General features: G+C 41.9%; 1 protein-coding gene across 3 annotated transcripts in view; it reads left to right on the top strand.

Annotated features, from left to right (window-relative positions):
* CNTN4 (contactin 4) overlaps positions 1-13,034 on the top strand; it is an 813,748-nt gene that overhangs the window by 601,823 nt on the left and 198,891 nt on the right. For all 3 annotated transcript variants that reach the window (XM_032458061.1, XM_032458059.1, XM_032458060.1), the window contains one exon: positions 1,145-1,240. In XM_032458061.1, the coding sequence (XP_032313952.1) occupies positions 1,145-1,240 (96 nt within the window). The remainder of the gene's footprint in view (positions 1-1,144; positions 1,241-13,034) is intronic.

Genomic DNA, 13,034 nt, shown 5'->3' with positions numbered 1-13,034 from the left:
TTAACTCATATAATCATTGTTAGGATCGCTTGAGATAATCATCATAAAAATTATTACCAATATGGCCAGCATGGACAAAATAGTCAGTAAACATTACTGAACTTTGATGTGCACAGGCTACAGGGCTTACAACCCTCCAGAACATACTTGGCTTAGAATAATCCTCACATCCAATAAGAGGTTATTACATCAAGTGTTGTAGACAACAAAAAAGTGAAATGGCACTTAAACAGTCCCTGGTGAGAGGATTTACACTTGGAAGGATGAAAGAAAAATGACTTTTTTGAATGATAATATGTCTGCCACTTAATTAGATATATTTCTTGCATTCACTCATTTTTGTTGGTAACTGTATTTCCTGATTCTAACTGTGATCTTTGGGTTCGTAAGGTCTTATCTTTCTAACCAGATTTGACCTCCTTGAGAAAGAAGAACTTTCTTCCAAATAGAAACTTAGACAGTACCTTATAAATATTTAAAAAGACACAAGAACTTTAAGATAATTATGGATATGTGTGTATATATGTCTGTTTATACATTGTATACAGTGTGTGTGTGTGTGTGTGTGTGTGTGTGTGTTTGTAGAGAGAGTCTTATTCTAGGTATATATAGAGATACCATACAACTGCATACAATGGAATGGTTTGTGAACAGAACTATCAGAAAACATGAACTTACATCCTGATAATGATATTTAATTACAGAGAGAAGTTGGGGAGGTCACTTAACATCAGTAAACCTCAGTTTCTCCATCTAGACCTGTGCTGTACAACAAAACTTTCTGCAGGGGTGTAAACATTCTGTCTGCTGGCCCGTGTGGGAACCAAGAGCTACATTTGGCTCATGAGCACTTAAAATACAGCTGATGTGACAGAGGAACTGATTTATACATTTTATTTGATTTTAACTATTTTTCATCTAAATAGGCACATGTGGCAGGTGGCTACCTTACAGTATAGACATAGAGTCAAGAAGGATAGTCCAATAGCCCAGGAAAAGAGGCTGAAGTTGAATTTCCCTGGTTTGGGAACTAGAGAGGCTGTTTTTTTGACAGAACACCATTCTATTTTGAAATAGTGTTACTCTCCCATAATGTCTTAGGACTTTACATTTTAAACCCCTTTTCCTTTATTTCTCCCAACAGATCTTGAGAATTTTAAAACAAGAACGAGGAGCACTGTGTCTGTCCGCCAAGGTCAGGGGATGGTCCTGCTGTGCGGCCCGCCAGCCCATTCTGGAGGTAACTATGGATTGCAGTGCTGACGTGTGCACACTTCACTGCCTGCTGTTTTTCTTGCTGACTCTTCTCCTTCTTGGCACCAGCTAGGGGGATAGTGTCATTTGTAGAGAGTCCCAAAGTCCCTCCGTGTCAAGGAATCATCGTTGTCCGTGCCTCCCATAATTAGGCTAGGAAAATATCAGGTTGTGCAAATGTCCCATCCCACTGCGGTCTCCCTTGGCGCAGGGGTAAGGATGCCCGAGTCCATCAGAATCAGAATCCCGTTGCTTGGTAAAGCCACGTAGGTAAAACCACCAGTACTTCTTCCATCTTGATTCTTTTAAAAGATGGCCTTGCTTCATTTCATCTCACTGTTGGTCTGTGAAGGGATCAGACCCAGAAACCAAGTCCCTTGACCACAGAACCCAAGATGACTTTGTGAGAACGCATAGTGACCGCATCCCTTAGGAGTGCGTTTGAGTGCAAGGACCTGAAAACCCAGCTCACTCGGGCTTCAGCAGACTCGGGTTTGTGTGGATCTCACACACAAGACTTCCAAAGGTTTGTAGCGTAAAGCGGGCCCCACTTCTTGGGACGTCATCCAGAACTCAAGCTCTTTCTCTGTTCCTTCTCTGAAGTCCTGAACAGAGGGCATGCCTCAGGCTCCGAGTGCGCAGTGCAGAGAGGCAGGAATGGGGCGAGACCAGCACAAATGTCAGAAGTCATGTCAAGGTGCCTTTGTAGAATGCAAGGTTGGCTTTGCTCGAGGACTTTTACCTACTTTTCATTAATCACCCCAGTGGCAAAAGGGACTGAAAACCCAAGTATTTTATACAGATACATGATGGCCCTAAAAAATTTGTGATTTTGTTAATAAGGCAGAATGTGGAGAGAAGCTGTGCGGGCAACTTGCAGTGTCTGCGGGAAGGATTAATGACGACAGAAAGGCAAATCTGATGGTGTGCACAGAGCTCAGTAGGGCGGAGGTTTAGTCGTTAGTGACATTTACTAGGGTTCCACTACACTTTGTGATAAGATTTGATAAACTCCGTTTGTGCTCATTCTGGCTAAAGTTTAATTTGATATTTGCCATCCTAGTTATTACCTTCATTTTCTATTTGCCTTTACATGCGATTAAAAGAGGAAATATTTTAAACTGAGAATTGGAAACACCATTTTCTTTTTGTCCTATCTCCAAACGTTTTAACTTTTCCTTCTCACCCAGTGCCCCAGCTAACATTTTCAGCAGGAAAAAACAGTTAGCAAAATAGCTAAAAGGCTTGCGTTTCAATGATGATGAATTTAAAAGCAGGAAGGAGAAGTCAGGAGCCCTCCAAGTCTGGATGGAAGATGTGTAATTGTTAGGGCTTTTGGGTTTTGACAGCTGCCAAAGAATCCAGATGAGATTTCAAGAGTTTGTGTTCTGAGCAATGGATTTATTCTTTAGGACTTCATTTTTACCTCCAAGTTAGCATCAGAAGCATTAAGTTTGGAGTCCAGGATAAGAGTCCCAGCTCTGTTTCAAATCATTATTCGCTGTTGGGCAAATGGGTTCAAATTTCGTATGTCACAGTTTACTTCTCTATAAAGTGAAGAGATTAAAGGAAATCTCTCCAGCCCCTTTTAGATCTATCATTACATAATAATAACTTAATAAAGACCACATGTATTTATCAAGTAGGTTTGCATTATTGAAGTCCTGTCCCTTATAGGAGGAAATCAATTAACTGGACATATACTTCAGTTAAAGTGAAGTTCACTCAGTTGAACCCTTCTCTTCTTAGCGTGAACTCTGATCAAAATAAGAATGGCAGATTTTGCTAATTTCTTCTGCAGTCTGCCTTCACAGCGTTAAGCTTTCATAACATGGCAGCAACTCTGAAAATTAATCTTGGAGCATATTGAGGAAAAAAAACAAACCACTCCTCCCAGGTATAACGATATCTCTGGGAAAGGCAAAACAGATAAAGTGCTGCTGGGCTGCTGCACCGTCATGTACCTGAGACCCTTCCCCTTCCCACTGAGAAATACGTTAAAAATTTCTGTAGACAACCACTGAAACATGCTCGTCTCTGCTGGCAGCAGTCAGCAGCTCTGAAATCCAGCTCCTTGAGTTATGCTGACATTCCTGACAGTCTTGACGGGGAAAGACAGGGAAATAAATATTCTCATTATGGGCTCTATTAGAAACCATGTGCTCAGTAATCCTGTGCACAAGGCAGGCAAGGCAAGAAATTTACAAGGAAACAACAAGGTGGGTCTTGAAGGTTGTCAGAGCGCTGTCTCAGACATCCGGCCTTTTAGGGCAGTGGAGTCAATGACTATCCCATGAAACTCCCCCGATGACTCCAGACCTTCCAGTGCAAACTGTCCTCTCATTGCTGTGATTCTCTCACTGCTTCTCCGGGCTGTGATGCCCTTAAAGCTGGCAGAATCACCAAGAGACGCTGGACATACCGAGCAGTTTTAAACCCAGCATATGGTAGCCCAGTTTCTATTGTAACAGATCATGCAGAGGGAAGAAAATGAGTCAGCCTTTTATGGTGTCAGCGGGATACTGAGTAATGGCATGAAATCCATTGTAAGGGATGCTGCACATCTGAATTCAAAAGCTGTGCAGTGTCAGACCTTCTTAGGGTAATGCAGAAACGAGCAGCAATTAATCTATTTTAAAAAGCATTTCAGTCAGTAGGTATTTCCAGGGCTCTACCAATCACTTTGTGTCGCATCTTTGTCACCTCTTGGTTCATAGATGCAAACGCAGATGTGGTGTCATTGCATAGATTGTACTCTTAAATCTTGACACCAACACCAAACAGTAGAAATCACCATGGATGATGGGGCTCTGGTTGCCTCTGATGCTTCTTCCCATTAGAAACAGAGTTTGTGGAGATCCAGATCCTTCACCCTGCTGTCCATCCTCTCCAGGGTCATTTGGCAGCCGGACTTCCTGGTCTTTAACCAAGCACTCATTAAATAGGACTAGAAGTGAGGTACTCTGAGATTCTTCCTCTGAGCGTGCTGAAATTGCCAGCTTACTCACCTGTGAAATCCTCATGAACTGTTCATCCAGGGAGGTTTTTGTTTCCACCTTCCTTTTCTATGTCACCAAGATCCTTGCTACTCAAAATGCGATCCATGGACCAAAAGTATCTACCTCTCCTTGAAGTTTGTTAAAAAGGCAGAATCTTGGGCCCCACACAGGGCCTACTGTATCAGAATTCAAAGTTTAACAAGATCTCCCGCTGTCACATGCACATTAAAGTTTGAAAAGCCCTGAACTCTATCTGTGGTTCCCACTGCACACACCTCACTCCCCTGGCCAGAGGTGTGCAGGGAATAAGAAGCATCCCCAGGGCAACATGTTGAAGTCGCAGGTGCCTAGCCCTTTCCCGCTGATGTTCTGACTACATTAAATCTGGGGCAGCGTCCCCAAAACTGTTGTTCCCGTTGACTCTGAGGCAGCACCAGATTTAAGATCCACCCGCTTTGATCACCTTCTACAAAACCAGCCCAGGTTCACCCTGCTGAGGTGGAGTACTTTGATTTCCACATAAAACCCAAGCAGAAGGGCTGAACTGTTTCTTCTATAGAATTCATGTTTAAAAGACTTTTAAAAAATACAATCACCTCAGGCTTTACCTTGGATTTCCCATTTTTTTTGTTGTTGTTGTTAAGAGACATGAACAACTAAGGAAAGCCTGGCTTTTTTCTCAGGTATCCATGTGAAGAAGTAGCATTTTACATTTCAGTGGCTCTTACTGCATTATTGTCAGTGAAACTGTGCCTTCCTAGAGTATAAAGAAAAAAACCAGCTGATTCTAACTCTGAAGATTATTTTCATCGTTTTGGGGTTTTGAGAAACTAGCTATAATCGTCATCGTTGGATGCTTTTACACAGAACCCATCCCCAGTAAAGTGAGACCCTGTTGACAGGGCACGAGACTTGGGGACCTTACAGCTCAGCACTTACAGAGTTCCTTCCGGTGTTTATAATGCTTTAGTTTACATTACGTTATCTTTTGATCCTCCCAATAATCGTATAAGAAGTGAGGACATGTGTTTCATAGATAAGGAAATCGAAGCAAAGAGATTAAGTGAGGTCACACGCTAATCAATGGCAGGTTCAGGAGTTACCTTGGCCTCCAGTGTGCTCCTTTTTATTTTTTATTTTTTTTACAGTCAGGAGACAACTGTACAAACAGTTATTGGACTCTGTGTGCGTCAGTTCTTTGGGGGCCTATCCCAGATCAGTTAAATCGGAATTTTTTGAAAGGGGTTCCTCCGACCATCATTCATGGTTTTAAAAGTACTCCAGGAGGTTGTGAGATGCAGCCAGGGTGGAAAGCTTGTGTCTCTGCCCTACAAAATCAAGCAGGTCTTGTCCCAGCAAAACCTCTCTATTTGCAAACATCTCCAGGGTCCTAGAAATTTGATTTGATCTGGACACATCATGAATATTATGGCCTTACAGAATTCAGTCACGCCTTCCCACAGCATGGTGATTTCAGCTGGATATTTTGTCTTTGCTGCAGGATAGAGGTAAAAGCATGGAACTAGGGCACCCATGTTCTGATCCTGACTCTGCTAGCAACTTACTTGAGCCAATTATGTAACTTCTCTGAGCCCTGTTCTTTTTCTGTCTCCCTCCACGTACTCAGCTTCCAGCATCAGGATGTCACCTTCAGGATCCAGCTCACCCAGTTTCTTAATTAGTCCGCACCATGCTGACAGGTCACTGGGCCTAGGACTAATCTTGCTGTGCTAAAATGAGCATACTTTATGCTCAGAATAATCTTCAAGACATCTGCATTCTAATCAAGATTATATAACTGAATAAGGCAGGGAGAGCCTAATTCCCCACTCCATGCCTCATTCCTGCTCCTGCCCCTAGACTGGCCCTCATGTTTACCAGTTTTACACAACGTTAGAGTTTCAGGTCCCTCTGTATTTGCTCCACACACCGTCCGATTCCACTGTGATCCACACATTTAGCTCTTGCCTTTATGTTTCACCCAAAGGTACATCCAGATTCCATTTTAACCCAACCCCAAATCTGAAACCGTAACACATTATCCTTTGGATTTTGAGTATGGGTGACCTCTAGGAAGTCGTTACTGGGCCCCACCCACCATATTAACCATATTAGACCTCGTTAGTACAGACATCATACTGGCTAGGTTCTAATTTTGTCACCCTGTGAATTGAACAACTGGTCACCTTCCTCAAAAAGCAGTCCCTCCCCTTCCAGCTTATTCCCTGTTTTCTCTCCTCGAGATTTCAGGCTCCCTCTCCTTCCCCATATCTTGGGTTCCAGCATATCTCTCAAATCTTTCGTCTTTGTCCTTTAAAACTCTCCAATGTGTTGTAAGGATAAAAAGACATGATAGTGTGACAGCAGTTGGCACAATTCAAACTTCCAAACATTTCGGATTTTATTAATGAGGCTTGGTTTGCTTTTTTTTTGTTTTTTTCTTCTGCTTAAGCTTGAAATTAAAGTTAATCAGAAAAATCACTTATCTTTGAAGACATACGATTCTTGATTTACGTTCAGCAATTTTAAGTAGGCAGATATTTTTCAGCTATCTCTTCCAAGAGACTCGTCTGGAATCTGCATCTATTATTTACATACACTCATCATACTCTGGCATTGTGGCTTTATTAAAATGCTGATTTAGGCCTTCTTCTAACATGTGAAACTTTTTCTTAAAGACTCAAATGGCAGTTGAGGTAAACTCTCCCAACCTAGGCCAAAACCTGTGTGACACTTCGTGTTTGCATCTTCGGTTACTGTACAGTGTTGGTCTGGGCTCCGCTCTGTTTCCTTAGAAGAAGCAAAGCATTAAGCTGACCTCACAGGAGCTAAGATTTTTTAAAATATTACTGAGATTTTTTTTTAATAGACAGGAGAACAAACTCTTCAACTTATTTTAATGGCAATTTTTAAAAAGCAACTTTTGAAATTTTTAGATGGTTCTAAGATGAGCAGTCACTTCACTGTCATGAAAAGCTGTATTAGAGCGTCCCATTCTCAGTGCTGTAATGGTCTCCTTTCTGGCTGTAGTGGGGACATGGTTGGACGTGCATATGGGGAAGAAGGAAGGGCCAGAAATCCACTTTGGTCCCTCGTTCTGTGTGTAGAGGGAGGCGAGGTGCCCCTAAATAGACCCAGTTTAAAAAAAAATGTAAATAACAAATGATAAATTATGTTCTTAGGATTCTGAGTCCTTACTGTTTGCTCCCCATCGAGGTAGCTGCCCTTTGATGTCCATTTCATGTCACCTGCAAACAGACTTAACCTGAGGGATGCCTTGTCTCCTGCAAATGAATTTTAGGACCACAAGCGTCCAGTGAGTTAAGACTGACCTTGTGGGAGATCAGTGATTCAGAAGACGTTTTGTCACGAAGGCAAAAAGTAGCTTCTTGTCATCTGGACGTGGAACCCCAGGAAATTACGTTTAAAATGTTGGTTGGGCTGCACTGAAATAACACTTCTGTTCCAATCTTCGGAGTATCACAGATCTGCCAGACTCGGGGAAACTGCCTTTTATGATGTTATTTCTATGGAACATGCACTTTGAGTTCCATTTCTAAGCCAAAAGCTTTATATTTTCACTTAAATAGACATCTATTGAAATTCAGGGAAGACAGGCCAATATTTGGTTAGTGATAGGTTAACACCGTAATACTGTTGTTGTTTTTAATCTAGTATTAGACATTGTTAAGGCAGTCTTGTCTGGTGCTCCTTGACTCTCCATGTTCCTTTGAAAGATACAAACCTGGACTCTTTCTTCTAAAATGTAATGAGCCAGTTCCTCCCTTTTTTCTCTCACTTTCCAGTCGGAGGAGGTCACAGCACGTGAGTGATTTAATCAGAATAGAGTAGTGTGAAACGGTTTGGAAAGTGATGCTTTTCTGCATTTATTAAACCTCCTCTTTTTCACCCATTGAGGGGGGAACAAAAAGCCATGTTGATCAGGGACTACTTGTTATAAAACTGTCCGAGGTAAATGGCCTGGTGAAATGTTTCGTATTTGGGAAGAGGGTCACTAGGATTATTTGTTCTTACTACACCCAATGCAGGCTCCGTTTCTCTCAGTCATGAGAGATGTAGCTCAAAGAAAGGATCGACAAAGGAAACTAAAGGCAGAAATGAGGCCCCGTGTGTCTAGAAGAATGGCCAGCTTCCCCACCACTGGATGTGATGAGCAGAATTGAGCTGAATATTTCCCACGTTGGTTCTCTCCAAAATTGGTTAAGCATATTCTGTAATGCTACTGACATACTTTTTGCCTTTGAATTTTCTTGTCAGCTCTTTAAAACAACTTGAGTGTTTCATGACTATCTTTCAAAAGAATGCCTCGATGTCAACAATTATATACACTTATGAGCAGAAAAAAATGAGTCTGTCTAAGCAGCATGCATTCCTTGGTCGGAGAATAATTCTAGACCTTTTATAGCCAAGCCCCCAGTCTCTTAAATTCATCTGTGTAGAGAATTGCTGGTCTGTTTTCAAAGATTTGTTCCCCGGGGGTGGTAGCTATGTGCTTTCTACCATAATTCTCTTTTTAGTTCTAGTAAGAGAAATGTTTAAGCCACTTTTGCATCTACAGCAAGTTCCAGGACATAGCACGTAGACTCAGCTCCTTAGCAAATAGCGGCTAATTAAATTTCTTTGTGTTCAGTAGCCTAAAGAGGATCATTTAGTTTTTAAAAAGTAGCAGAAGTAAATTTCAAGAATTTTTTTCTATCTCTTCTTTTCCTCCTTTACTTTTATACAAATATTTCCATGTTCTTTATTTGGCAGAAACCAAGGATTTTAGTTAATTAATGATGGCCCTAATTACCCAGCTTTTCTCCTGGTAGTTAATCTGTGCTTAATTTAATGACAGGAGTATTTGTGGATAGATTTAAATTCAAGTTGGGAATGGCTCTATTTTCTTTTTAAACATTAAAAAAAAAAAAGGATCAAAGTGATTATCTTCAGATTTGAGCCTTAGAACTGGAGGACCATCGATCCCTCAGAGGGAGGGTCAAACACATTAGCACCAAAAGGGGATGGCATTTGGAAAGTGAGACTTGATCTATAAAAGCTGAATGATCTCCAGACTGCGATCATTCAGCAAAGCCCCCCTGCATGCAGAGTTGCCTCTTAGAGTTGTCCTGTCCCAGAAAACAGCGAAGGATGATTCTGTGTGGAAATCCAGGTGCTAGTTGGGATGTGAAGAGTGCAAAACACATCACATATCCAGTGGAGTGCTACCAGGGATGAACCAGCTGGAGCAGAACAAATGATCAACACTGATCTTGCAACAGCTTGAACCTGGCTGAGCATCCCATAAATAATCCAGTGGACAATCACTGCAGGATATATGGGAGGCATTCTTGTTTTAATGCCCCCTGGAAATCTGAATCTCGTCTTTTCAGCTGAAAAAGAAATGAGCAGCTCTTTGGATGCATTTTCAGCCACGAGTCGGTCTTTTGTCAGGTCAGTGCATCAGGATGTTACATTGAATTAAGCAGGATAGTGGTGCAGCACATCGAAGGAGGATATGCTGCCTGAGCACTGGAAACCTGGAAATAGACTCTGGTTGGGAGAGCAGAAATCGGAAGTCTCCAAAGTGGAATATTCACCACTGTCAGGGATCCTGATCCTTGTGAGTGTGACAGCACCAGTGAAAAGTTGGCCATTTTTCTGATACATTTCTTTTGAACTCATTCGGTTTTGGTTTTAGACATTTAGGAAGAAAGTAACTGGAGTAGGTCAAATCAGAGACCAGACAACACTGTGCATATGGGCAAGTGATGTTCACTTTGACAGACAAAGAAATTTTTGTCTAAAAGTAGGTTTATGAATTCTGATTTCAAAGGAAGCAATTTAAAGTGGCTGTATAGTCATCAAGGAGAAACAATATGGATGAAAAACTTTTTTAACCAATCATGCTTATCCAAGTAACTATATTCACCAACAATTTTGGCATTGAGGTGTATAGAATACATAAAGATTTTCAATTGAAGTAGCAATGGTTTTGCAGAGAGACCAACTCTGCCTACATTGTGAACTAAAAGAAATGCCAGCTTTTTAATGCAGAGGCTGATTGGGAGCATGTTCATGATGTTTTGTGTAGGTATGGGCGTTCACATAGCAGTGGGCAGCCATCGTGTATCGAGCCAGGAAAGCTCTTCCCGTCCCTGACTGTAACACACCCTATTTTTCTCACATCAGCCAGTTCGCAAGTTAGCACATTATCACAATCCTCACTGTCAAAATTAACCTCTGGAAAGGAGTTGTGTTACAACAACACTCCACAGGAATTCATAAATCCATATAGCAGGTACAGCTGGAAAGAGGGTTATAGTTGATAACGTAGCATTTCAAAAACATCCAAAGAATCTCTACGTTGCAAAGTAATTCGAAATTTGTACACTTTCTTATTCTATCAAAGCAGCCCATACATTAGGGAATTCCTGGGAAGTGCCAAAATACTTCAGTTTGATAGGTTTTCGAAATACAGTTCCTTATCATTTCATGCAAACTCAGATTTGGCTTTTGAAAAGATAAATGGGATTTTTAAAATAAATAGTAGCTGCTTTAGGTGTTATGTATTTCCTCCATTTGTGGTTCCCACTTACTGATAAATGAGGCAACGGTGAGATGCCTCTGAAATCAACACCCAAATATGACAAAAACATCCCCACACCTTCTCTGGAACTTCTTCTGTTTTTTGAGTTTGTTCCCTGTATCTGCAAGCCAGCATTCCTTATCAATGTGCAATTCCAGTTTATGTCGATGACATTGTTGTGATGAACGAGATGTATGATTTAGGTCCTAATGGAGTATGTACATTGGGATATCAAGGTTGAAGAGAATAGACGGTCTTTGAAAAGTGAAGGTGTTGAACTCTGGCAGCATCTGTCAGATGCCAGGCGTTTTAGTAGACATGGCAGAGACGGGAATGAGCAAAAACGGAAAGGTTCCTCTACCAGGGGACTACAGGTCTGGGGAGGGGAGTAAGAGGCTTATCATGTAATCACACTGGGATGTGTGCTCTGGGTTGTGAGGTGAGGGAGGAACATAGTTCAGTGATCTCATCATGAAAAATCGAAGGATGTGGTTTAGTCTAGGAGAATGCGTCTCTGAAAAAGTAGCTCTGGAGCTTAGAATTTGAAGGATGAAAGGATGAAAGGAGGAAGGAAGGAACAGTATTATAGACAGAACAGCAGTGTGTAAGTCTGCAGTGGGGAGGTTGTCTGGCCACAAGAGAAGGTCATTGTGGTGAGACCTCCAGAGCAGCAGGAAGAAGAGGATGCGTCTGAGTCCAGGATGCAGGCAGAGACTAGGGTATGAGGTGGTGTGAAAAATTGGGGTGGCTTTCCAAAAAGAAGTTAGAAATTGCTGAAGATCTTTTGAAATAGTGTCGTGAGGTAAAGGATGAGTTAGGGTGGAAGGAGTGTTCAAATGGGTTCTGGACAACAAAAGCTGACATTATTACCCAGCTTTCTATGAAAAATGGTGAAAGAAGCAATATTCTAATCAGACTAGAAGCAGAGGGTAACCATCAAAATTTGTGCTTGAAGAATCACCTGTAAGTGTAGCACAGACAGGCCAAATTGAGACGTGACCACCGGACACTGTCTTTGTCCATTCGCGCTGCTGTAACAAAACACCACAGACTCGGTGGCTTGTAAACGTTTATTCTCACAGTTCTGGAGGCCAGGACGTCTGAGATCAGGGTGCCGACTTGGTCCGGGGAGGGCTTTCTTCTTGGTTGGTTACAGGCACTTTGTGCTGTGTCCTCACATGGTGAAGGCACAGGGAAGCTCAGTAGCACCTCTGTTATAGGAACATTGATCCCATTCGTGAGAGCTCCACCCTCATGATCCGTCCCCTCCCCTGAGCCCCACCCACTACTACCATCACCTTTATGGTTTTGGATTTCAAGATATGAATTCTAGGGGGACCCAAGCTTTCAGACTAGAGCAGAGACTCATAACTAAAGAACTAAACTGACAACAAAGAAGATAAAAAGGATACCTTTAAAGCCTTCCAGCAATGGCCACTTTGTATCACTCTGTTAAATAGATATCAAATCTGGACGTCTAATTGGAAAGTCTGATGTCTGTTCCCTTATTACAGAGGGAACATTTTTCTAAGGAATCCAGAGGAAATGCCCTACCATACATACTTAACAACACACACACGCACACACATACGCACACATCCACCACTAACCATCTTTTCCCCTGCTTTACATTACTAGGAAATCAACAATCCCAGCAAATGCATTTAAGAGGCCAACGTGGCATATTGGGTGTGGACACAGGAAAGGGGTGATGCCGGTTCACCCTGAAAGTAGAAACTGAAGCAACAGGAAGTTCCATCTCAGTGCCTCAGAACCTTACTACGTCAGCGATAGTCAGATACCAGTGTTGAGAAGGGAAAACTGGCTCTCAGATTGCCTTAAATGTAAGTTCTGAGACAGGGATTCTGGAAGCCCCCCCTCTGGTCAGTTTGAAGGCATAGAGGGATACACACGCTTTTGGTTAGTGAACCACAGACCAGGGTAGACTCACAACCAATGTTAAAACACTAAAGTTAAATAAAAAAAACTACTCCACCCTGCCGACCTAAGAAAATATTCGGTGGTAAAAAGAAGGGAGGGGTGGGAGTGGGGAAGTGTTAGCTACTGCCTGAGGATGCAAAACAAAACAGACACCAGACACTGCATGTGAAAGAGATGCCTTAAGAAGAAAAGACAATGAAATTAAAAGATGCATCTCCGTTGTGCTTTCAGTCAAGTACAAGAAAACAAGG

The sequence above is a fragment of the Camelus ferus genome, chromosome 17 (assembly GCF_009834535.1).
Source record: "Camelus ferus isolate YT-003-E chromosome 17, BCGSAC_Cfer_1.0, whole genome shotgun sequence".
NCBI classification, from domain to species: Eukaryota; Metazoa; Chordata; class Mammalia; order Artiodactyla; family Camelidae; genus Camelus; species Camelus ferus.
The sequence above is the reverse complement of the archived record's forward strand: the minus strand, read 5'-3'. Positions and strand labels throughout refer to the sequence as shown.